Raw genomic sequence first — 26,311 nt, 5'->3', positions numbered from 1 at the left:
GGGTGGGAAAAAATCTAAAGTGGATGCACTTTTTGAAAGGAGAGATTTTCATTTTAGATGCATTAACTATTTTGTTATTTGTGTGCTGTTTTTACACTGTGTGGAAAACTAATGATAGCTGTCTGTCATGGAGTGGGGCTAAGGGAACAAAACCTTCAGTAAAACATAATAATGACATAGAAGTTTAGAAAAAAGGTAGAAAGCAGTATTTCTCTGTGAAACTTCGGTTGAATTTGACTCGTTAAAGGGGACCTATGATGCTTATTTCCAGCTCTATACTCTCACTCTGAGACTCCACCAGAGTAGCTTTCCATGATTAACTCTTTAAAAACATCCTTATTGTATGTTAGTTCTGGCCCTTCATGTTGTCTGAAACAGAGTCCTGTTGGAAATATAGCCTTACTATATTTAGCCTACTACTGTTGTTAGTGGTTAGCAACTTTAGCCACTAACTGTGCCGCCATAGCCATCTTTATTAGGTAACCCTGTACTGGGTGCTCAGAGCACTGGGGTAGTATTGGTGTTAGTCCTGACCCTGAGCAGATAATTTAGACAGACTGAGTGGGTCCCTTCATGGCCGTGCTCAGCCGCACTCTGCATTTAGTAGATAACGTGTAAGCAAATCCTTGATAAGCTGAAGTCGACAGAAAAAAAGCAAAATAGGTCCCCTTTAATGTCTGAATTATACCTTAACTAATTGTAGCTCCAACAATACCATGACAGCATTCCCACACGTTTAATGAAGTCAACATATTAGGTGATAAACACAGCCTACAATGACAAAGTCTTTTGCATTTAATTGTTTGAAGAAACTATTGTAGAACTGACGAAACAATCTCAACTACTCAAGGTCCATTTAGTGGCTGTTCTGTAGCTTTTGATCAGATTACATGATCTTAATCAGCAGATGGATAAGAACGATGGACAAAAAGTCCATCAAGTGCTCAAAGAAAATGGAAATTTGAATGTAGAGCATATGATATGATTGAAAGCTCCAGAACAGCTACTAAATCAACAAGGTCTAAAGTGAACTTCCAACTATAGTAGAAATCATCAGTATCTGAGATTTCTGCTCAGTTAATACATTTAGCCCATACTACACATCCAGTTTGCAACATCTACTGTATACTGTCTGCCTATTGCTATATGTGTCTAAAGAATAACAAACTGGGAAAAAGTAAAAAAATACCTGCATACCTGTCTGAACAGACTATTATACAGCACACAGGTCACAGGGTGTTCGTGGCTGCTGGTCCTCTTCTCCTCCTTCATGGTTTCCAGCAGGAGAAGTAGGCTGTTGAAGGAAAGCAGGAGGAGCTGACGTTCCTCATGGAGGAGCAGGAGGGTGTCTGTGTCCTCCTGCGTCTTTGGGAAGACACCGGCCAGACGGTGAACACACAGCTGACTCGATACATCCCATAGACATAGAACCTGGAAAATGTACACAGGATTAGAAGCTATATAAATCACCACATGCATGCAAAGGGAAAAAAATGTAATAACTACATTACATGGATAATTATTATCACAAGACATCATCATAATTACAAAACAGATACAATAATTACCAAGAAGAATGGTTACTCTATAGAATGTTGGTGTGACTGACGCTGTTCCAAGAACTCTTCCAGAGGGAAGTGAGGTAAAGCTTTCAGAGTTTCTTGCAATGGCAGATGGTGTTTGAGCAGAAGGCAGATGGAACATAAATCACTTCTAAAATATTCATTATCTTCAGAAAAAACGATGCCAAACATGCAGAGTTTTACACAAGAAAAGGAAAAGAAGCACAAGCACCAACATCCTCTTTACATCAGAAAGAAGAAGGGTTTAAAGGAAATGTGGTCCTAATAGTGAGAAATGCTAGCTCTTATAATGGCAACAGTGTGAAACAGGCTACCAATCATCTGCACCACGGCCTGCTTCCTCTGCAGTAATTATAGCAAGGTATAACAATTAATATTACAATGATAGGGCTCTTTATCATTACATTATCCTAGCAGAGAGTTGCACACACACACACACACACACACACACAGATCTACACACACACGCTCCTACCTTATCTTTAGAGAAGCTGAGGAGTTGTTGCTTGGTCTGCATGAAGCAAACTGCGGTGACAGGGCTTGTATGACCACTGAAGACACAAACTGGTTCGGAGGTCACATAAGGGTTCCACAGCAAGACCTGATGATCCACACCTGCTGTAGCTGCAACCAACCAGAATGTACCAAATTAGCAAAAGTGCTAACTGCATTTAATTTTAGGATTTTAAACTATATTTACTCCCCCCACCCCCACAATCAATGTTCAATGAGGTATTGACAGTTTTGATGCCTCTTTATGCCTTTGTGTATGCATAGAAAATTATCATAAGGCATTTGGTTTGCATTGATTAAAGAGAATTGCTGGACCAACTTAAAAAAGCCGAGCAGAGTTCCTGAGTTTTGTTTACCAGCAGCTTGACAGGAAGGTTAGGCCCCGAAGTTAGCAACAACTCCAGTCTGGTGCTGTAAAGGGGTCTCCCCTCTGCTCTGCTACCACAGTCTGGAGGCTAAAGCATTTGTTAAAGTAATGTCACTCAGGACCCTAAAACATACCGCTGATGGAATGAAATAAGTGTTATTCATCTATACCTATAATATAAGTTTTTTTGACAGTGATTTGAAAAATAGCATATTTTAGTTTGATTTCTTTAGATATTAAAATGTGTTATTTTACTGAATATGTTAGGTAACTATTCCCCAGCCCTAGAGTATCATATGTTGTACAGGTTGAAAGGACCTCTAAGACAAAGTTTAGGCTAATATAAAAATGGACAAGTTGAGGATGAACAATTACTTTTACATCAGAGTATACAGTGGTCCCCACCTATCAGATTGAGTCCACGGTGGTGGTCCAAGTCCCACACACCCCTCTTTGTAAAGAACGAAGTGACTCGTAGAGTTCTGCTTTCCTTTTCCCTCCAGCTGATCACCATGCTGCTCTGCGGTCTGGTGCTGCATGATACAAAGGCTTCCAGTGAACCCAGGTAATGTACTGCAGCAAGAAAGAGTCAGAAAGTGAAAGTAAATTAGGTGTGACAGATACTGTAATTAGCTTTACTACATCTAGAAAACAGTGAGTAACACTGAGAAAATACAAGCCTGCTCATGATTCAAAGTTAATTTGAAACTGGATGTTAAGAATACAGCATACAAACAGATAATTAGGCAATTCAATTAGCTTTTGGTTTGTTTTTGGGAGGTTGCTGTTTACTGTGGTAGTATTATAATTGTGAATCCTTTTTTTTTTTAATGCATCAGCACTGCATCAGAGACTGGAGAGACGACTAGTTTCAAAAGTAGAACTTCAACTGATTTTTACTTATATCTTCTGAAAGTAAAGATCACTTACATTACATACAGCAAATTACTTTACTTTCTACTTTTTATTGTGTTTTTGTTGTGTCTATGGTTTGAGACATCCCAGGAAAGCCAATGTGTCTTGGCAGAAACATCTACATATCCTTTGGAGGACCGAAGAGAATGATTTCACATTTGTTTTAATTTTGTTGAAGGGCGTTTAACATAATAACTGATGAAAGACACTGGTTTTTAATTGGACATACATTTGTGTGTCATCTGCATAACAATGGCTGTGAATTTTGTGTTTATGTATGATATAGCCCATTGGCAGCATATATACACTTAATAAGAGGGGGCCAAGGATGGAGCCTTGAGAGACACCAGAGGTCAGAGGGGCCACAGAAGAGGACGCATCACACTCACTATCAAAAAAATTCGGTTTGATATTCAAGATCTGAACAAGCCTTAAGCAGTGTTTTAAATAATAATTTTAACAACAAATTTTAAAAAATATTTTCATCCAGAGAGTCAAGGCCAGGTGTCTTGAGAAGTGGGAGAGCTTTCCAAAGAATGGTGAGACAAACACTTAAAAATCTCATTCAGAAATCTGTCACACATAAGATGTAGAGAACACAATAAGGGCTTTAGTTTGGCAGTTGCGGCCTTTACAGTCCAAAATGAAAGAGCCTCAAAATGATTGAGCAAAGCAGAGGGCGCAATGTAGAAAGAACAATAGACTTCATTTAATAAAATGTTTATCTGCACAGATTTGAGCTTAACTTTTTCTGTACAAACTCATCTTAAGAGAAGAAACAAGAAAACAATCACAAATGAAGGCCATCGGCTTCCAAGCAGCCCCTCTGTGTGAAGCAATAATGCAGCAAAAGTTACCAGCAGAGGGAATAAATTAGTTTTAACTTCAACAAATTCAATGTACAACAACATTGCAACATATTTTGATGATGACACACTGTTCATTTTATTTCATTTCTTCCAATTAGATACTTCATCCTGCTGATACCAAAATGCTTTCACTGTGAGAACTCTGAAGGACATCCACTTTCTGAAATGGCTGTGCTAAATGTGCATTGACCGCAACCCTGCTGTATAATAAACCAACCAATCCACAGGCACTCAGCACAGCATAGAATTAGGCCGGTTTGATTTGCTCACTGGTATTACAGAAAATGTAATGGATCTTGCATCACCATCTATCTCAATTAACTATTTGATTGAGAACAGCTAAATTGGATGCCACACGTCTCTATTAGAGGCTGCTTAGCTTTCAAACACTGCACAAATAAGTGCGGGCTGCGAGATGGCATGTGACAGTCGTAGGTCAAAGATCGGCCGCATAGCTAGGGCAAATAATTATGTCTGATTACATTTCATACACCACATCTTTTCTCCATCCTGTGAATTAAAAGATCAGTGGATTTTCAGACAGCCTCGCATGACTCATCATTGATTAATGAGGCCTTCTCTCTTTCACTGACACACGCAAATCATAAATCAAAACTACTTGTGATGCAGACCCAGATACAAAACATCTGCTTTAGCCAGTGTTGTATGTAACGTCATACTTATTGCTCTGAGTTAAGAATTTAAAGAGCAACAGCAAGAGTCACTTTATATCGACATCAAAGCAAACCTCTTTTGTTCTGCAACAAATCGCTGCACATTTTGGGAGATTTTACCTACACGCTGACGTACATTCTTAATGTTCTTTTTCCTTTCTTTGATCATAACATTATATGGATATGTTAATGCTTTTCTCTCACACAGACGCACACTTCCCACAGCACTCCTTCCTTGTCCTTACGGGTCTGTGTCCATCCCAATTTCCTCCTAATTTCCTCTCAATTTTCCTCTCTGTTCCACCACTCTACCCCCTTCTCTCCCTCCCCCCTACTCCTTCCTCTCTCTGGTGGCCCGTGAGCCCGAAGGTTTGGAGGTCTGCATAACCAGCCATGTCTAATGGTACACAGCCCACTCATACTGCAGGGTGGGCAACATCAAAAGAACAGCACCAGCACCCCAGAGGTATGCAAACACACATATACAGTCACACAAGCTCCCTCCTTTCCTCTCTCACACTCAAAACACTACACACACACACACACACACACACACACACACACACACACACACACACACACACACACACACACACACACACACACACACACACACACACAGCAAACCCTAATATACACTCTCTCTCTTGTTGTTTCACATGCACACACAGCCGGCAGAATTTCAATTAACCGGTGCTTTTAATGTTTTGGCATTGTCTCCTCTGTTTGCCCCTTTTTTGTTTTCCCATTTGTTGTGCTTATTTATATGTCTTTTATTCTTGTTTCCCCCCTTTAATCGGGATCTCCCCTTTTAGCCAAGCTACTCTCAGAGTGCTGCCTCTGCTGAATCATTATCAAACAGCCCAGTGACTCTTCAGAGGGGCTCTATACGAATGACGCAATCGAGACACAACTAAGCGACCTCTTTGTTACCCAGGCTGAGCTGAAGTGGAGAGTCTCAGGAGGCCAGACCTCCAGCCTATGACTCTATGCCAATAGTCAAAAGTCTGGCTATGCAAGACTATAAAGTGGATGACTAAGGACTCACTGTGTGTCAGTGTGTGTGCATCAGTGACAGAGACACACCCAAGCATTTCCATGGTGTTGCATAAGCTGTTATTATGGTGATACTGAAAAAGTGAGCAAGCAAGCACAAACAGTGGCTCTCATCCCAGCTGTCAAGGTAAAGGTGTGTGTGTGTGTGTGTGTGTGTGTGTGTGTGTGTGTGTGTGTGTGCGCGTGTGTGTGTGCGTGTGTGTGTGTGGGTATCCCTGACACCTCGCAGTCAGTTTTTTGTTTTCTTTGTTGTCATTTGAGCTGCTGATTATGTAGCCTTGCTTTCATTCTGTCCGACTAATAAAAACTATTTTTGACCTGAGGCCCCAGGTGTATGCAGTCGGTTTCAGGATTTGGGGTTAGCTAATAGTGATTTCAAATGACTGGAATCAGGGCAATTTGTTTATTTGATCATAACAGTTTTTCTGATATGTTGGCATGTTGGAACTATTGCAAGCTCTTTTTGCTGGCCCCTTCATTTACATACAATGTGAAATAGTAGAAGTCTGGGTTGAGACAGGACAATAAAGAGGTAAACAAAGACATGTTTGTGTGCATTTGTACTATGGTTTGTATCTATGTCTCTGTCTCATAACAGCATCTAAAAATTTTACTTTTGTTATGTGTGCATGTGTTTCCTACCTTTTCTTACCCAGGCTGGCGTGTGTGCTTGATGTGTCACAGTGTAACAGGAGCGATGCTTGCCTTTGACCAGCTCATCCCATAAGATGATGTCTGCTGAATCTGAGTCCGTCCTCAGACTCAGTCTCTCAAACAGAGAGATATGAGCTGAGGTAAAATATAAGCCACTGACCTGAGATAAGACGCACACACAGACACACAAACGGTTATGGAGCAATTGGCAAATGATGAAGGCTCCTGATAATGTTCTGCCTCCTTCCTTCTTCTTCCTATTCTTCTTTCCATTTACCTGTCCTCCAATGTCTCCTATTGTGAGGACGGCCTGTTCCGAGTGAGAGGGATCCACCCAGTAGTCAAGACACCAGGGAGTAAACTTCAAACCCTAGAGAAGATAAGAAGTGGTGTCTACAATGTTATATCTACACTTTCCTCAGGTTATATCATATATATAGTGTAGATTAAGAGAAAAACATTAGGGGGAAAAAATTTAAAAAATTTTCTTTTTAGAGGATTACAGCTGTTACCTGGAGTTTATACTTGCAGCTGAAGTCTTGTTTGGACAGAATGTCATAAAAACACACCTCCTTACTTGTGAAAGACACTGCTATCTGAGAGAGAGGAAAAATGAGCAAAAATCTGTAGATTGAAGTAGTGCTAATTACATGCATTCATCAATATTTGATGGTGTTATTACTGAAGAATAAATGTTTATATTCTGAACATTATGCAATAGTCTCATGTCTGCAATGCCATTAACCAAAATCGCTAATCAATAATTAATTGATTGAGTGAAATGCTTGTTTACCTCTGTGCAGTACAATATCTGCCCCAATAACCGAGACTATATATCAATAATTAATTTCTATATTAACATTTGTTCAGTTGTGTAAACTATGCTACAAGACTCCAGACGGTGGCAACATAACCGGGCCACCAATCAATCATTTGACTGACTGATCAATTGTTAATCATGCCATGTTCTAAAAGTGAAAGTCACCTTGTGTACATTGTGCAGCAGCACCATGTCAGTGACCCAGAGGTCTTTGGGTGTGACCGTACTGTTTTGCAGTCGATGTGTGTGCAGAAGGGACATATCCTCTCCATTCCGCAGCCCCACAGTTCCTCCTTTACTCACGGTCAGATACTGACCTGAACTCTGCAGGTGCAACACCTGGGAAGACCAGAGGACATTACAAAACAACAACACTTAATCTGGACAAATATACGGATTGGGCAAAGTCACAGAAAGACTCTCCACTTACTTCATAGAGTTTAAAACTGACCTTCATAATAGCCTCAAAGCTCTTTGTGATGCATTTGTAACATTTTAATGGGAAGTTAATTAGTAAAATGGAGTCTGCAGCCTCCATTTCATTTTAAAGTATTTCCTTTCCGTTCCTGCTAATCTTCAACCATAAAACTACACTAGAATAACTCCATTATACTAAATCTTCCTCTTGTTGGATGCAAGTGAGTACAAGTGAGTAAGGCACGTGCATCTGTGTGCTGAAACCAATAAAACAAAAAGGATTAATGAATGATGCCATTTTATTGGCTAAGCTACAAAATAAAAAAAACTGAGGGCTGAAGAAGAAAAGGTTCAGCTGACTGTGTCTGATGAGAAAGACACTGAATATCTTTAATGAAAGAAAGGTTTCTTCATATTTATAGAACAGAGGTCAGGACAACTACTGTAATTAATTACTGCAGACTGGGTCACTTTCCCACAGCCGACTGGAGGCTTTGTTGGATCTCTCAGATGTATTTATCGCTTATTATTCTAATTACCTATTTATCTACAGCTCATGAGTCACTGGTTTGATGACTTTTTTCCCACATATGTACCAAATGGAGCACTTACATTTTTGCCAGTCCGTGAGCTGCTCTATATTGCTTTAAAAACTCAAGATATAGCTACTGCATCAGGACTTTATGTAAGGGATAATGTCCATTATGAGATATTAACAGACGATCTGGAGGACAGAACCGTCCGACGTGCAGCACTGCGTACAGTTGACAAACGGTTAATATAATGTGACACTATGTTTAACAACAAGACCAGCTAGCTATCAGCCATTTCATTGTCCCCAAATACAATATCAGATTCTCAAAAACGATAAGCAATGTGTACTGACGGCTGCAGCCTGTAGTAGTGAGCTGAATAGTGGACGGGATGTGAATATTGGAGATACAAAGTATCAGTAAGTTCAGAGGGGCAGTGGAGGGGCTTGTGTGTTCCAGTTTCAATCCTGTGGTGTTCAGAGGATGAGCCACAGGAGGACTTTACTCAGTGTAGTGAGATATATTTATAAGATATTTAACTAGATTTTGTTTTCATTCAATTCATTTCATCGCATTAATTTAGAACATTAAACAGTTTTCACTGGAACTATTTAGTAGATGTCCTACAGCAGGTATTAATGGACACCCGGCAGCCAATCAGAACCGAGTATTCACCCAGAACATGGTATGATTTAATTACTCCAGGGTTAAAGCAGCCTTCATTGATATTTTGAACCCCTGGGGGCAGAGGAACAAGTTCTGAACACTACATTAACATACACCGATCAGCCATCCTCGGACCACCTTTGATAGGTACTGATCACTTCAGACCGGGAACTCCCAACAAGAGCTGCAGGTTTGGAGATGCTCTGACCCAGTCGTCTAGCCATCACAATGTGGTCCTTTTCAAAGTTGCTCAGATCCTCACGCTGCTCATTTTTCCTGCTTCTTCGGAAAAAGCCAAATATATCCCACCCACTGACAGGTCCCATAATAACCAGATAATCAGTGTTATTCACTTAACTCACCACACAGTCAGTGGTCATAAGGTTATGGCTGATCGGTGTATAATGACCTTTTAAAGCTGTCGTGGCATTTTAGCAAAATGTTTCCATTTTTAGCGGACACAACTGTTTTTAATATAGTCCAATATTCACTCTACTTTCAGTTCTGTTTTGGTCCCTACCAACTCCTGAGGGAAGTATGTGGCACTTTAGATGCTAGGAACTCTTCTATGTTCACTTTGTCAGTGTTTGGTGCTGGGAAGGCAGCGTTATTACTGCAGAGACTGAACCAAAACACAAAAGTAGTGGGCCAAAAAAAACAAAACAATCAACTAAAAGATGCACTGCAACCGCACTGTCGTGTGACCCCATTTTCTATATAAAAATATGGATTAGTGCAGCTAGTGCAACACATTTTCTATCTTGTCTACACTGCTTATGTCATGCCACACTTTACTGAACAGTGTTTTCCAGACAGAAATTAGAGTCTTCTGAGTGACATTAGTCTGTCTGCCTTTTTAAGACTGATCTAAGCTGAAGGGGTCAAAACCTTCCAGCCATTTGGAAAACAACTTACACAACATACTGACATTTTGACATTCTCAGGATTGAAAGATTAAAGTGGTGAGCCATCACTTTAACCACAGCAGCAGGCACTTTATACCGGCTGCTTCATTTACATATTAATTGATAGATGTTAAACTTAAAAGAGTCCAGAGCCATTTATCTCAAAAGAGGTGTGCCATTTTGATGAGCAAGACCCTAATACTTTCGAACTTCTCCTTCGCACAATGTTTAATAATGCGGAATTCCATCCAGTCAGCACAGTTTTGGATTCTCCAGTCAGTCAATGTCAAAATGTTTTTCAGATAACATGCTGCAATAGCTCACGTTTAGAATGGGAAACATGTTCTAACCCTCATAACAAACTCTCTTTCTCTGAAGAGCTCACTGGTTCTTTCACCTTTTTAACTGGGTCTCGGTGTGGACAGGTCAAAGTGCGCGGTGGCTTCCAGCAAGGCACACTACTGGTTCTGGTGTTCTTTACTTTATCAGAAAGCTCCAGTAGCAGAAAGGAACACAGGCCTGGCCAGTCAACACGTCCTTCTTCCTTCACAGCTTCGATGTCCAGAAGGAGGCCACGGTGCTCCTGAGTGACAACCACGCTGTCAAACAGGAGGCCGTATTCCTCCTTGGAGCCATGGCCAACTGATGACCAAGCCAGATGGATAAATTCGGTTCTGGACAAGGAGCGAGATGCTCCAGAGGAGGGGTCCTGTATCAAGATCAACAGGGGAACATTGCACAGTGTCTGCACATTTCTTATGAGACCTAGAAGTGTGGCGCTATGGGACGCTGTTAAACAAAGAGATATAGTTTACATTCCAACACTCTTCTTGACGTTCCCCATGTGGATTAAAGGTGTTGTAATATGAGTGATTATTAAACTGACTAAAAAAAACAGACAAACACTCACCAGGAAAAGATCCTGTAGCTTTCTATAGTCCTCTGTGTTCATCCTGCTCTCAAGCTGTGCCACCTCCATCCTTGTTCCCATGGTTACACCTCAGACCTGTCAATCAATCACCAACAAACCAGACAAGGTCAGGAAGGTAAAGCATGTATATGCGAGTCTGCATGAAGACTCGTAGTCAAATAACACATTCCCCGCATTTCGAGGTGTTACATGAGGAAACAAGATGTTCCCAGCTCCAGTAATCCCTTAGTAACCTTCTATATCTGTTTCACAGCGTGTTGTCATGTCACCATAATCATACAGCAGAGTCACAGCAGTAGCGGACTTCCTTTGTTGGCTCTTTTCAATCTATCCAAACATGTCTGTGTTGAATGGTGTGCAAAGGTCTTTCATTTAGAACAGAAATTTCCCTCCGGCTCAGTGGCTTTCAAAGGTGGGTGAATAGGTCCCCAAATTATGCCTCAGAAATGGTTTGCGGAGGTAAAGCATGTCAAGTCTCTGTTATGTCAGGTAATGTGGAATAAAATACTGAAGTCAGGTCAATGAGCAGCATGAATAATAGTATGCATAAAAGGTAAGAGTTGTTCAATTAGCCTGTGTGGTGATTAAAAAGGATGTTTGAGGTCTAAGAGAGAAATGTGAGATGATGAAAAAGTTTCATTTTAACATTTTACAAAACACCACAAAGGGCAGAGGAGGACGGCAAACACTCTCAGTTTCATTTTTAGCCCGACATAAACGTTTATGAGACAAATTCATTGGAAGTGGCATCAAACTGAGTAGAGATTTAGATGACAGGGTGCGTAATGAAAGAAAACAAATCAATGCTTAGCTGAAGCTATTTCTTATCTTTTTTATAATGGTGATTAACTGCAGCAGGATCCTGATAGTTGATGATAGTTTATCCACCTCTTTATTTACATCACTGACAACAACTAGCAGACTGCAACAGATAGGTTTATGCTACAGTAATCAATGGAAAAGAATCATTCTTTTGTTTTGTTTATGAGTGTGATAACTTTTAATCAACTACGTCCTGACGTGTTCTGCGGCAAAGCAGCTGGCATCAGTCTTTATGAGACTACAAAGACACAGTTCCATAAAATGAACACAAAAGGAGAAGCTCATATGTTGAGCTGATGCACTCTACATATTGCTGCTTGAACAAACATAAAACACATCTAACATACATCAGTCCCACTAACAGTCATTTACTGTAGGGAACTGATTTCAATCATGCACATTTGACAAAATAACAAAAATACAAATTCACCTACCTGGGTTGCCTCTCTTCTTCCTAGATGGCTGCTTCAGGTCCAGTCAACTAACTCGAAACTGTCACTGCTGGATTTCTATCTGGGGTTTATTAAAGTTGTACAGAGTATCATCCACTGCAGTCAAACTGTCCAAAAAGCCATCTCAGAACCAGGCTGTAACTGCATAATGACAGGCTCTTGGCCCGGCAACATCACTGTCAAGTTAGCGGTACCTTTCCAGGAAAGCCAGTGTGTACACACACTTCAGTCAAGCACGTTTTTAATCATGAAGTCCATACAGTAGAGCTGAACACACAGTGTCTCGGTTAATAACAAATTCAAACTTACCAAGACGACCAATTTCATCTTCTCAGTCCACAATGGGTGTCCAGAGTAAACAGGCCCAGAGTCCCCCATGCTCTTAGGGTGTTGAAACACCATTTTTAAATGTATGACATTTCAAACAAATCCTCAGCCTCTGGCTGGTCTGTCTTGGCCTTGGCTGGGTTTTGTCCGAGGGAGATCCAGCTGATTCCAGGAGCCCCGAGCTTTGTGTAAGCCAGCAATGTCTGAGAGGCAATCAACGCTAACAGCCCTGGCTGCAGCACACCCCCCCAGAGAGAGTTAACTAACTGCCCCCAGTAGCCCAGACAGTGGCAGAGGCCACACACACACACACACACACACACACACACACACACACACACACACACACACACACACACACACACACACACACACACACACACACACACACACACACACACACACACACACACACACACACACACACACACACACACACACACACACAAAATACTTTCCTTTTATTATCCCTCACTCTCAAAGACTAGGCTAAGTTTCCTGGCAACCAAGTGCTCAAAAAGAGTTGTGTTTGTGAGTGCAGGCGCTATCGTCTGTATGTAACACAATGTGCGTGTTACTTCTATTCACAGATTAGGCACCGGAGAGAAAATAATCTGTGTGAGGTACAATTACCCCTCTAAACACACACACCATGGCTACAGCAACACAATTCACAAAAACATTAGTATTCTACTGCCACTCATAAAAGTGTCCAAGTACTGAAACAACTTTAAAAAGTACTGACGTGAACCTGGACCTCAACAAAAATACAAAACACACACAAGCAGAGCTTTATACTGCCATTCAAATGCCTCTGAGAGGACTTCCTGTGGGTCACTAGCTGTACACAGACACAGACACACACACACACACAGACACACAGCAAAAGAAAAAAAAAGTCTCTTAGGGATTTGTTACACTGAGACAAATAGATTCCCTGTATGACTGTAAGCATGAATGCACACAAAAGCTATACATCTAACACAGATATTATCATTCTCCTCCTTCCCTGCTGCTTCAGTGACCACAACCAATCCCTGTATGTGACTTAATGGTCTGGAATAACTTGAATTAGCTGATTACAGCGGTCGTCAACAGTGACAGGATCAGAAAATTAGGTCTCAGCAATTTCAATAATAAAGCTTTAAAAATTAACACTATCACAATTGGATTACAGTGGTGCGTGTAGGAGCCAGTACAGCGCCCAAAATAGCCCACCACAAATCCACCATGGAAAATCCACTATTATACAGGGAGAAGAATGAAGTTGCTGGAATGGGGAAAAAATTGGTACGGATCTTAGTACTGGGAGGAAAGAGGTGCAGGCGGAGAAAGAGAATGCAAGGGCAACTGAGCAGAAATGAAGCACTTTCATACAACAATGCAAATCTGAAGAGAGACCCACTTTTGAAAATCTTTCTCAGATGACAGAACTCTTTTGCAATAAAATAAAGTGCATTTTTAACACATTCCTCATGACTTGTTTAAGAGTTCTTGAGGATTTTATTTCAACTCTATTTTATATATATATATATATATATATATATATATATATATATATATATTGTATTTGCATTTGGTTCAAGGAATATTGTCAGGGACGTTGCAATTAAAGTACAGGAAACGATACATTCATGGTCAAATACATCTGTACATTTGAAATCTTGGCCTACTTAAAATACTTCATCAGATATTTCACTATCCGTATAGGTTTGTGTTGATCCATTTATTCATTTGTCTGTAAATCTAGTAGTTGAAAGAACCATCCACTGTGTCTCTGTGTTTGTCAGAATTGTTGTAATAAAATTCTGTAACTTCTTTTCGTCTTCGTCTGCTGCTTGTGGGAATGACCTTCAGCTGCTGTGTGGTTTTGAACGTGGACTCACAAGCCAACAAGTTTGTGAGCACTAGGTTGTGCACACAATCTGCAGTCTAAAACAAAGGATTTCCTCATTGATGTTAAGTATCTGACAATGATAAACAGAAGCTTACCATTGACTTTGGTGGATTTTTGAATAACTGATTAAATAATCTCTGATTAAATACTGTGATAGCTTTTCTAGAAATATGTCAGTGTGATTATATATGCACATTCACATGGGGGGAAAAAGAAAATTTCACCAACACACAGTAAAATGTCAGTTTCACAGTGGATTTCCTTTTTTCTAAAAAGGTGCGGTAGTTCCCAACCTAACACATTTGAGAATAAAACAGAAACAGTAAACACTAAATTGTTTTTTTTTTTTTTTAAATCAATTATATCTTTCTGTCTGAAAAACCCTCTAAATTAAAAAACCAGAGCAGGAAAAATTCACTCTGGTTGAACTGCTCACCCCTACGTCCATTACCTGTTAGGAGTATGTATATATGCACATCCCCAATACTTACACTTATCCCAAATAACATTGGATTGGATCATTACCTTAAGATTTTGCATCTTGATCAGCTATCATGTAAAAAAGCCATGTGGTCTTTTATAACGTGAACTATTGTTTGTAGACAGTAAATGTGAGACATATACTTCTGTAACTAAAGTACAAAGAAAGACAGCACAGCTGGTGAGTTACTGCTCACCTGGATGGTGATGGTTTATGATGTACTGGGTGAAGGAGTACAGGACAAAGAAAGCAGACAGTCTCCATTTCAAATTCCTGAACATTTCTCCAGACCTTGATTTCCTGACAGGATTTGAACATATCTGATTTAAGTTGAATATAATGCATGCTGATAGTGGCAGGATATTAGTGCAAAGTGTGAGATACCACCATATAGATCAAGATTATGTCTTACAATAGAAAAAAAACGACAATAAAAGTCAGAGTACAGACATGTGGGAATGTATTTTAAAAACTGAATGCTGCTTCTTTTCATTGTACTTTCTTTTAGACTTGTGCAATCACCAAACTTTTAAGGACATTGGAAATAATCACATTTTTCCTAAACTTCTTCAGAACTACACGGTCCTGAACAGAGAGGGAAATGTATAAAGGAATGAAGAAATATTGACTTAAGAATCTGATAAAAGAACAACATAAAAGAGAGTTAAAAATCCCTGGCAATTACTGTCAACATGATTTGCTTTGAACCTCAAACTACCTGATCTCCCGTCAAAGCCACAGATTTATAAATTATACACCCAAAAATAATAAAATGTCTTTACAAATTACAAAGCCTCATATCACCTATTCTCTAATAAAAAAATATCTGCTTGTGTGTGTGTGTGTGTGTGTGTGTGTGTGTGTGTGTGTGTGTGTGTGTGTGTGTGTGTGTGTGTGTGTGTGTGTGTGTGTGTCTTCTCAGGCTGCTACACCACGGTCTTGAAGGCCTCCAAGATCATGTTGGTTTGGTGGGTGAGCCGGTTGGCGCTCACAAACACGTTTATCGCTCTGGAAACAACCGTGACAGAGACACAAGGACACATATGTCAATCAAACAGCACAGAAACCATGGCAACAATATTAGGATTGATCCGGGAAACACTTTGATCTGGCTGGAATGGAGAATGTCAGGCTTCAGAGAATACAAGCCAGCATGAATCCACAGGAAATGGGTCAAGGGAATTATTCAGCAATGGTGGATTTGATAGAAGCGAGTCTGTGATCAAACGACAACCATTTACATGGCGATGACAGTGTGTGTGTGTGTGTGTGTGTGTGTGTGTGTGTGTGTGTGTGTGCGTGCATAAATGTGTGTGTGTGTGTATGCGTGCTGGCATGTGCATGTACAACTATTAAATGTGTTGGTCGCTGTGTGTGCACGTGAAAAAGAGAAGGCTGAACAAGTGAGTGAGAAGACAGAAACGGAAGAAAAACAGACAGAAAAAAGTCCAAAAAACAGAGAATAAACTAGAAACAGTGTCATACTTTCCGTCTTTGAAGTAGGTTTTGAGAGTGTCACTGAAGCTCTTCGAGTATTTCACAAACTCTTTCTTCTGCTTTTCCAGTGCCTAACCAATAAATACAGACAGCCTTTCAGCTCCACTTATTTCACAGCAACTGCGTTTGTGTGTGTGCATTTTTTCTTCTTTATGTATCTACTTACCCGTCTATTCTGAGATTTAAACTGGTATTTCCTGAAGACGGCATTAACCGTGTCTAGCAGCTCCTTGATGGCACTGGCAATGTCTCTGTGGATGGCGTACACAAACAAGTTCATGTTACAAAAAACAATATCTCAAAATCTGCCTGTTTTTATCAGGCAGTTATACCCTGGAACTACAGTTCTTTAATCCAACTCCTTGTCTCCCTTTCTTTCTCTTTTCCCACAAACATGCTTTCACCTTCAACTTTTTCTCCCCTCGTATGCACTTCAAATCTGCCGTTACATAACTTTAATTTTTTAGCATTCCTTTTGAATTGATTTTATTTCTAAGCCCTCCGCTGGGTAAGTAACTTAAGCAGTGAGTCACTAAGAGTATTGAATTCGATCAAAATAATGGCAAAGTGGGCCAAGAAAATGAAACGTCTTTCACTTTCTCTCTTTAGTGTGCGAGCATGCGTGTGTGTGTGTGTGTGTGTGTGTGTGTGTGTGTGTGTGTGAGAGAATATAGTGCAGTGGACAGGAATAAGAAATGGCATATGGCATGCAGGAACATTCCAGTTTTGTTATCACTTTTCCAGGAAATGTCAGATCAGCACCTACAGTGTGTATGTTTGCGTTGCATGTTTTAATTATTTCATTTCTAAACATATATCATGACATCGTAGCCAGTTCCATTGGCTGATGAAGATTATTATTATTTTGTAACACATAGTTTTATCAAAACAGATATTCGTAAGTCCAACTTTCTCAGATACAGCTACACTGGAAAGTACCACTTCAGTATTGAGAAAAGAAGATCCTGCACATTGTTCAGCATCTATCAATCATGCGTTGAGGTCCCTCTGGACTTCAAGAGCATTTTAAATTCCCCTTCCACTCAGAAATATGTTTTTCTTCTTCTTCCTACAGCTGGATGTTTGAGCGTCACTGTGCGGGATGATGTATGAGCAGAGTTTGACACCAGAAGGATGTTTTCACATTCATCTGCTGAAAGTGGAAAAGTTTCTCTGTGCTCACTGAAAATCAGATTTTTAAGGGGCGGGGCCTGAGAGCATGATTTGTGACATCACAAACAATTTGAAAGTCAGTCCTAGTCCAGTATGTAACTTAAACAACTGTGATATAGAAACTTGAAGCTGCCAGTGCGCAAACACTGAGGCAGGAAAACTTCAGAAATGAACATAATTAGCATATTCATAGATTCTTGTATTATTAATGAGGTAGAAGGAGTAGATGTCTTTTTAAGGATTTTAATGTGGAAATTATCTTTTGTTATGTAAAACACACATTATTGTCTCGAGCAAACTATTTGTATGTCTTGATACATGTCTGGAGGGGATCTTTAAACCATTCTACACTGATCTTAAACAGATAACGCTCCACCCATTGTGAGTGCACAGGTGTGGGAGTGTTTCTCAATAATTGACAGCGACATGTGGTCAGTCAGTCACATTATATTCCACATGTAAGAAAAACAAAAGAAAGACAGGAACAAGTGAGACATCACGACCAATAAGTCTATTTACAATAAAGATATTTACAGAAATTGCATCTCTGGTGAATGCATACATTGTCCTTGTAGTGTTCATAATGCATTCAAAGTTGTGTAACCCTACGCACTACCAGTATTTTTTATAGTGTACCATAAGTAGGGTCTATAAAATCCCGAAACTCCTTAGGGCATGACATGGCACGGTAATGCTAATTAGTTTTGGGATTTTATAGACTATTACTTATGGTACACTCAAGATACAAGTAGTGCAAATGATTATGCAACTTTGACTGAGTTATGACAGCTGCATGGCCAATGTTTGCATTCCTCGGAGATGCTATTTCTGTAAATATTCTTGTGAATTGACTTAATTATGCGTCTTGGTGTTTATTTTCTTGTTCTTGTTTGTGTGGAATATACAGTAACGTGACAGATCGTATACGTGTCGCTGTAAATTATTGAGAGACACACCCACAAGAGAATAAGGGCACAGCCACACATACACAAAATTAACATTGTTGAACATCTGCCTCCAACTCACTACCACTCAATGTTTAGCTTCACTTCTGGCAGTAAAGCAGATTTGCATCTCCGCCTTGTGTGAAGTTAAACACTGGAGAACTTTGACTGTCGCAGCCTCAACCAACAGCAAATACGTGTGTGTAGTTGAGCCCTAAAATGGAATACAAACCAGCACACACTGATTTCACTTCATCTTGGAACATTTTCTATCTGACATAAATAATTATCTTTACATATAAATTATTTTACCATTCCTACTGACCAGTTTTAGACCAAATATTAAACAAATTCCATTGAATGTCAAACAGCCTTTGTAAATATGCAAATAGATTAATTTGAACAGAATTATTAACTGCACTGAGTCTTTCTTCGGGCATTTTGCTCATTCATATTGCACACAAACGCTAACTGAAGGTATTGTAGTAATACAGAAACATATCTCAGGTTTCAGCTTGTAGACTGGAGCTTTTAAGGTGTGTTAAGACAGAGTGATAAGAGAATTTTCACCCTGTATAATTAGTATAAACAGGACCACTCAACTGTTTGTGCAGTCTGTGTTTATTCACCCTAAAAGGCCAATGATGTACCAACAATATAGACATTAGCTCTAGCTAGCAACATATGCACTAATCTCAAGTGTGTGTGTGTGTGTGTGTGTGTGTGTGTGTGTGTGTGTGTGTGTGTGTGTGTGTGTGTGTGTGTCAACTCAGATTGACCTCAAAACTCCCCCGCAACTACTGAAAGATTTTCAACTCGTGCCGACTCATCGTCTTTGTTTCCTTACGCTGCATAGAGCGAATTTGCATCTATTCACAGCCACTCATCTCTTTGACTTTACATTCAATAGCGCCTCATCCAAAATTGGCTACAAAAAAGATTTTTTTATTGTGTTTATGCAATGAGGGTCTTAATCATAAAGACACGCACAGAATCAAAGCTTTAGTCTTTGTACCAAATAATTAACTAGAAAAGAAAAATATTTTAAATGGCTAAAAGTCCTCTTAAGACATTTAACATTTTCTAGCAATCTATTTAATTAACACAAGACATTAGACTGAGACTTTCTATAGAGTTAAACCTGATGTATATTGCACACACATACAGTCACACACTGAGCTGTCTTACTTGATGGTCTGTAGGAAGCCTACTCTGTCATTGATCTCATCTGGTATGGTGCTGAGGATGTGTTTCAGAGCTCGGGCCCTCTCGTTCAGCTCCTGGAACTCTGGCTCTCGCCTGTCAATCATGAACTCTGAAAACGCCAAGAGGGAGAGAAACGTAGAGATATTGAAACTCCTCAGTGATGGTCACGGTAACATACATGCAAGTACATACAGTGGACACTGAAATGAAGCAATTAATACTGGTGGCAAGTGTGAAAAACACATCTATATTGCAAATGTATGTGCATTGTTTAGTTTAAGTGAAGGCAGGATTAAGGTAGAATTTGGGCTGTTCCATGCAGGAGGTAGGTTTAAAATTTGTCTAAAGTGTGTGTGTGTGTGTGTGTGTGTGTGTGTGTGTGTGTGTGTGTGTGTGTGTGTATGTGTGTGTGAATTCATTACTGCCATCAATCACTGTACACGGCACAAGGAATTCAATTATAGACAGAAAGGAATATTTGAGTACAGGGAGAGCAGTGGATTTATGGAGAAACAGCTCCCCCCAGTGGATAAGTTGGCTAATGTAATACGGGCGAGGCATCACAGAAACCGAAGCCAGATTGGTAATCATCCAGCTTGCTGAAGTGTCCTTGAGCAGCAGTGTTGGGCACATCCCCCTTCTGGAGGGCAGCGGTTTAAAAATCCTCTATAGTACACAAAATGAGATATGTAAACTGCGGCCTTTCTCATACTACTTTAAATCTCACCATGGTACCGTCGTATAGTGGGCCTATATGAGATATCATATTTCACCCTCCTTCTCTCTTTGCGTTCACCATTCGCCAAGCATCCTACCTTCCACATCGTCTGCAGCCATGCGAAGTAGAGCCTCATTATAGTTGACTTTTAAGTTCTTCTTCTCCAGTATTTTCATAATAATGTTCTGAGTCAGACCCGGGTTCTCCTTCTCTGCCTTGAAACACACAAACATACAGTTACACTGACAGTAACAGCAGTCAGCCTTGGTCTTCTGTGGCACTAAAACTGATCAAATCTACAAATCAACACAGTGAAATGATTACAAAAGTAAAGGTAATGGCACAGTTATAAGAAAAATAGCAGTTCATCTCATGAAACGTACACAAACCAACAAAAGGAAACTTTTTTTTTTTTTACCTTTTCGAAAGCTGTTCTCAAGGTCTGCGCTGCTGATAAGTCGACTTTCTCCAACTGCAAGTTACAATACACAGACACAAACATAAGCCAGCAGCACAAACACACAGCTTAGCTCTTATCGTGGCCTCTCTTCCGTCCTGAAATGTAATTCTGCATACCGCACACACAAACCAGGCATCCTGCAATATCAAAGGAGGACGCTTTGTTATTGTACTGTGAACAGCGTGTGTTCAGTTCTATCATCTGTATTCTCCATCTACTCTTCAGGAGTATTGAAGTCTATTCCATTCCTCTGGGCTGATGGAATAGCTCGTCGCTACGTCAAACTATGAGCTCTGTCTGTCAATTTACACGTCGTGTACTCACACGTGTGCGGTTTTAAAATAAAGTGTCTAATCAATTTCCTATCAAGCTTCGCCCGGTCCCAGCAATCAGGTTTGAGATGAGCTTGACACGATGCCTTAGGCTATACAATAGTTTGCAGTTCAAACTTCGCCGTTTTATGTCTTTACTGGATATTGGACGGACAAGAAATGAGAGGCGAGAGAGGAATGATGAATGATGCAGTGTATACATGGTCAGCAGCACAAACTCATAGGACTCCAGGGCAACCATAAAAAAGATGTCATATCTATAGTGTAGTGTGTAGTGTAGTCTTTCAAACACAAAACCTCTGTCTTTTGTGGTACAATATGAAATAATCCAGCTCCATATGAGTTACCCTATATGCATAAAGCATAGATGAAAGTTTTGAACTGTTTTCAGTACAAAGTGGTATGTAATGTGTTTGATAAGTGAGGTCAATTGTTTTGTTTTCAAGTACGTGCTGCCAATTAAAATTCAACCCTGGGCGCTTTACATCATATCATCCCCTCTCTCTCCTCTGCTTTTCCTGTCCACATCTCCAGCTGTTACTGTCTAATGAAGCATACACATACAAAAAACGTATTACGTTTTTGTGGTGCTAGACAAAAAGTCATAGGGTGACCAAAGTTGTTTTTATTATCTAGGGTCAATGAATGTGTGTACATAAATTCATGGCAGTCCATCCAATAGATGCTGAGATATTACAGCCTGGACCAACGTAGTGGACCGGCGCACCAACATTTCCATCCCGAGAGCCATGTTAACAAGATTAAAAACATTAACTCTTAAGAGCGGAAAATATGCAGAGCACAGACCTTAAATAAACATACAAAACATAAAGATCATCTCAGCTTGTATGACTGTGAAAAAACATAACACACAAGTGCACGTGTATGTATACATAAGGATGCATCATGTAGACACAAATACCTGCCCACATATTATCAGCAGAATAGCACTTATCCTTGGCATGTCTTCCTTGTTAATTTAACATTAACAGGGAATATTCAACACTGTTTCTTCCGTTTCCTCATTTCTATTCTGCTACACCATAAACCTTTCAACCTTTGCACAGAAGCCCATTCACAATTAACCTCCACCAGTATTTTCATTAAACACATTATATATATATATATTTTGAATATTTACCACAAGTCTTATCCACATTTCCTTCTCATGCAACAAACCCTGGCCTTGTTTATTACATTTTTCCCTTGTGTTTCGTTTTTACTTCGACTGAAACCCTACATTCTTTACCTGGTTAAAGACAGGATACATCACATTGTAGAGAGCCATAGAGCCTGTTAAGGCAGTGTCAGCTTCATTCTTCATGTCTTCCATGGTCATCCTTGACCAATCAATGGCTCTTTGTGTTTGTGCTTGTCCACTGATGCCAGTTTCACCGCATTCAATCACTTACGGAGACTGACAGAATGGGAGCAGACAAGGACCTGAAGAAGAAGCGGGCAGGACAGGTGAACAAGCAGCGAGAGATAGATGGCGGTGGATGAGAATGACAGAGTAGGGGATTAAAAGAAAAAAATGCTAAGCATGGTTACAATCTGGAATCAGTTCAACCACCTAAATTGGGCTATTTAAAATGTTCTTATATTGAAAAGAGGAGTCATATCAGAAAATGTGCTTAGTCAAAGATGGAATAAATTCGTAAATACATTTCACGATGATTCCAACAATGCACCAGCTTTATTCCTTCCCATTACATGATATAAAATCCCATGTGTACCACTTCTCGGAAAGCTTTTCAGTCACAGACATGATCATCACATAACAACCACATTGCCAAAGGGTGGGCACTTTACTGTTCCACCGGGTGCAATGGTGACAAAACTGGCATGAGTCATACCTGAATAAGGAACACCCTCTCCAATATTATTGCTGCAATAAAACTATCTCTGTTATAATTATAAATATAGAACCTTGGCATACATATTCAGCTAATTTTCTACCTCAATCTCTTGTCATAAGGAAGGAGTAAATTCTGCTGGTTACAATTAGAGTAAAAAATGCCTTTGATATCCTCTTTCATTGCCCTGTGTTCTGTCTCTTTCTCTTCTCTCACACACACACACACACACACACACACACACACACACACACACACACACACACACACACACACACACACACACACACACACACACACACACACACACCTGACACCTCCAGAACCAGTTTTTCCTCGGCTATTGTTTGTTCACTTTTACAGGATCTTCTATGATGTCATTCTTCATTGTTATAATACGACAGATCATTAATCGTAGGGCAGGGACACTCACTTTCAGACCAAGTTTACTTCCATGCATTGTGCTTTTCAAGATTCCTGATGACCTGACCATGAATAGACGCTCCTATCTAATTTCAAGTTCTTAAGTATATTATTAAATATTATTAAATATTATTATTAATGCTTTTACTTATCCACTTTTACACAAATATTAATAAAAGGGTTATAAAAGGGTCTGGTGTGGCAGTGTTTCCTAATATCAACAGCTGACTAGGATTTTGAGAGGAGGATCAGTCGCAGCGTCATACACGAATCAGATATAGCTGCTACTGGGAGAGAACAACAGACATGGCTGCAGACAGCTCTTCTGTAGGCTTTAAAGAGTTACTTAACACCAGGCTGAAAAGCAGTGTTTTGCTGCCCTCTGTGGTTTAAAGTTTTTAAACCTGCTTCACCTCTTACCAGACACAGTATCACTTTGGTGTTGGTGTGGCTGGGTGTGGTCAGAAGAGTGTTTAATTGGACCTGTAACCACACCAGACAGTGATGTCACAAAGTACTGTACTTTGACAGAATATAATTAGTAGACAGAGGTCTTTGAAGTGAAGCCAACATGGAAGTGTCTTAAACCTGTATTCTCTCCAATGGCCAGCAGGGGTCAGCACCATGGGCTGCATCAAGAAGTCCAATGGAACGGTCTTATGAGAAATTCTCCTATTTTCACTTTATTTATTAGCTCAGTAGACAGTTTCCTAACGAGTTTATGGTCTCAATTGCATGTTTCAAGTCTTCTTCCATACACCATGATGTTCATTTTGTAAATTATGATCCCATTGAGAGTAAAATAGATGATGAAACTGGTATGCTTTAGGGCGTGGCTACCTTGTGATTGACAAGTCATTCTTAGTGAGTCCTTCCAGCGCACCGCACAAAACTAACAAACTAGGCAGTTGATCAAATATAAATCAAGTTTCTGATAGGCATTGCCTATTTCTTCTAAAATCTTTTCAGAAACATATTTTCGTGTACTGTTTATCTGTAATAGGAGAATGTGTGTGACCAGGTAAGCCGCCATTTTTTCCTGTAACAGACAAGTAGAAACTAAGCACAGCCAATGAGAGCAGCTCAACTCGCAGTACGTCGTCACTGCTTGCTCAGAAAAAACGACATTACGAAGACCATAATGCCAAACTGGAGGCTTCAAAAGTGGTGAATTCAATAGGTGACGTCACAATTGGTTGATACTTGGTCCCCAGCAAGGTGAGAAGTTAAACCACTAGAGGTCAGCAAAGACAAGCTCCTCTTTAAGTTGAACAGATAATTTAAAAAAATAGGAATACAAGAAACAGAGATATAATACACTAGTGTTATACACTCTGGAGTAATGAGAGATAATCACAAACCAAAAATGTATGTACCAAATTACAGTCAGATGAGGAGGCTGTTTGCCAGTGCTTCATTACTTTCAGGATAGTGTCCTCTTCTTCTTTCATAGTAATAATAATAGAGAGCTGACAAGCTGTTTCCTAGCAACACAATTCAAATGATCCACTCATTAAAAATCCCCAATTTATATTGAATTTCAACAGGGCTTTTCATGGGCTAAAATGGGGATTTGGTTCACATCTAAAGTTTCTCCATGTACATAAGTTACTGTTTTATTTAAAAAGTTTGAAAAATTATGAAAACAGAAGAATAACATTTCAAGAACATCTGTCCTGTGCAGACAAAATAGAGACAAGATATGTGTGAAAAGTCAATTAGTGTAATCTTTGTTAACTCCCAAAACACATATTCTATTAAGGTTGTGTAAAGCCATAATTGTCAAAGCGCCAAAATTAATGTCAGGATCTGTTTACCAGAGGCTAAGATTTCTTCCATAGATGGAGTAAACAGGATGAGTAACAGCTGCATCTGCATAAACCTTTCTCCAGGTGGACTACATTATATTTAGTTCTGCCTGCAAATGGCTTTTCTGGATGCCGGCTATCTATTCTAGCTTAATGGCACACCTAAATACAACAGAAATATTAAATAATGTTTTAAAGTTGCACCTGTACTGTACCTGATGTGAGGACAAAGGTCTTTATAGACAATGTTTTGGATCATTTGTGTGAACCAATACAATTCTATAAACATTTGCCACAACAGCAGACGGCATGAAGCTCACAACCAGATCCTGGCAACCCACAAGGTCACTTGGAGCTCTCTAATATAACCTCTTGCGTCAACACAAAAGAAATGGCAATGAAACGATTATGACCATAACTCATTGTCACATTTACAGGCCTCGAACCTTATTTTTGCTGTGGCGGCAATTTTGTGTGCGAGTAAGGTCACTGAGATAAGTTCCCTGTTTAACAACTGGGACAAACAAGGTGGTTACTTTTCCCCAACTTCAATGACTTTACATTTACTGATGTTCGTGGCAGCTCAAAGTGACGCCAGGTGATCGTTCCCATTACTACTAGTCTGTAACCCAGCAGGTTTGTAAAAGGTAAACAGGTGGAAAAGGGTTGACAGCCCAACACTTACCTGACGATGTTATTGCTGCCACTGAAGAGAAGGGCAGCGACCAGCCAACGAACAGGAGGTGGGTAATGTTGACTACAGGTAGCGTTAATGCGCTAACATAAGATTAGCACTTTACAGCAGGTGATCAAATCTGTCCTCAGCTGACCAGCGCCCGAGCTCTACCTAACTATTTAATGATAAAACAGCGGAAATATAAAAGTTCAATAACAATGGCTGACAAGTGCTTCAGTTATGAGCTCCGACGGGCTACTCGCTCCCGTCTTGTTGTGGTTTGTGTCTCATTCAGGAAGTTTTTCTGCCTCACATAGCTGTAATAGCCGGGAGCCG

At 39.9% G+C, this 26,311-nt stretch overlaps 2 protein-coding genes across 6 annotated transcripts in view; both read right to left on the bottom strand.

The window, feature by feature from the left end:
• Positions 1-12,993, bottom strand: part of LOC127361830 (WD repeat-containing protein 49-like) — a 31,547-nt gene extending 18,554 nt beyond the window's left edge. For 2 of the 5 annotated variants that reach the window (XM_051396850.1, XM_051396851.1), the window contains exons 1-11: positions 12,487-12,992; positions 12,160-12,238; positions 10,883-10,978; positions 10,370-10,681; positions 7,617-7,790; positions 7,144-7,227; positions 6,909-7,001; positions 6,620-6,791; positions 2,869-3,036; positions 2,059-2,207; positions 1,198-1,431 (exon numbers count right to left, since the gene is read on the bottom strand). In XM_051396850.1, coding sequence (XP_051252810.1) covers positions 1,198-1,431; positions 2,059-2,207; positions 2,869-3,036; positions 6,620-6,791; positions 6,909-7,001; positions 7,144-7,227; positions 7,617-7,790; positions 10,370-10,681; positions 10,883-10,963 — 1,467 coding nt within the window. In that variant the 5' untranslated portion in view covers positions 10,964-10,978; positions 12,160-12,238; positions 12,487-12,992. Of the gene's footprint in view, positions 1-1,197; positions 1,432-2,058; positions 2,208-2,868; positions 3,037-6,619; positions 6,792-6,908; positions 7,002-7,143; positions 7,228-7,616; positions 7,791-10,369; positions 10,682-10,882; positions 10,979-12,155; positions 12,239-12,486 lie in introns of all 5 variants that reach the window. The other 3 variants (XM_051396852.1, XM_051396854.1, XM_051396855.1) reach the window with 3 other exon arrangements.
• Positions 12,994-15,063: 2,070 nt separating this feature from the next.
• On the bottom strand, positions 15,064-26,295 carry pdcd10a (programmed cell death 10a). Its single transcript, XM_051396895.1, has 8 exons — positions 25,985-26,295; positions 22,462-22,655; positions 20,839-20,892; positions 20,518-20,635; positions 19,685-19,811; positions 16,546-16,630; positions 16,368-16,450; positions 15,064-15,890 (listed from the first exon to the last, which is right to left on the bottom strand). The coding sequence occupies exons 2-8, from the start codon at positions 22,549-22,551 to the stop codon at positions 15,809-15,811; spliced, it is 639 nt and encodes a 212-aa protein (XP_051252855.1). The 5' UTR covers positions 22,552-22,655; positions 25,985-26,295; the 3' UTR covers positions 15,064-15,808.
• Positions 26,296-26,311: the final 16 nt, after the last annotated feature.

This window comes from Dicentrarchus labrax, unplaced genomic scaffold (assembly GCF_905237075.1).
Source record: "Dicentrarchus labrax unplaced genomic scaffold, dlabrax2021, whole genome shotgun sequence".
Taxonomy (NCBI): Eukaryota; Metazoa; Chordata; class Actinopteri; family Moronidae; genus Dicentrarchus; species Dicentrarchus labrax.
Note: the sequence above shows the minus strand (reverse complement) of the source record. Positions and strands in the feature narration are given on the sequence as shown.

Coding starts and splice junctions, on each gene's coding strand:
- pdcd10a (XM_051396895.1), bottom strand. CDS start 22,551: ATGACCATGGAAGACATGAAGAATGAAGCTGACACTGCCTTAACAGGC. Junction 20,636..20,838: donor TGAGAACAGCTTTCGAAAAG/GTAAAAAAAAAA, acceptor GTGTGTTTCAAG/GCAGAGAAGGAGAACCCGGG. Junction 16,451..16,545: donor TTAAATCTCAGAATAGACGG/GTAAGTAGATAC, acceptor TTTATTGGTTAG/GCACTGGAAAAGCAGAAGAA.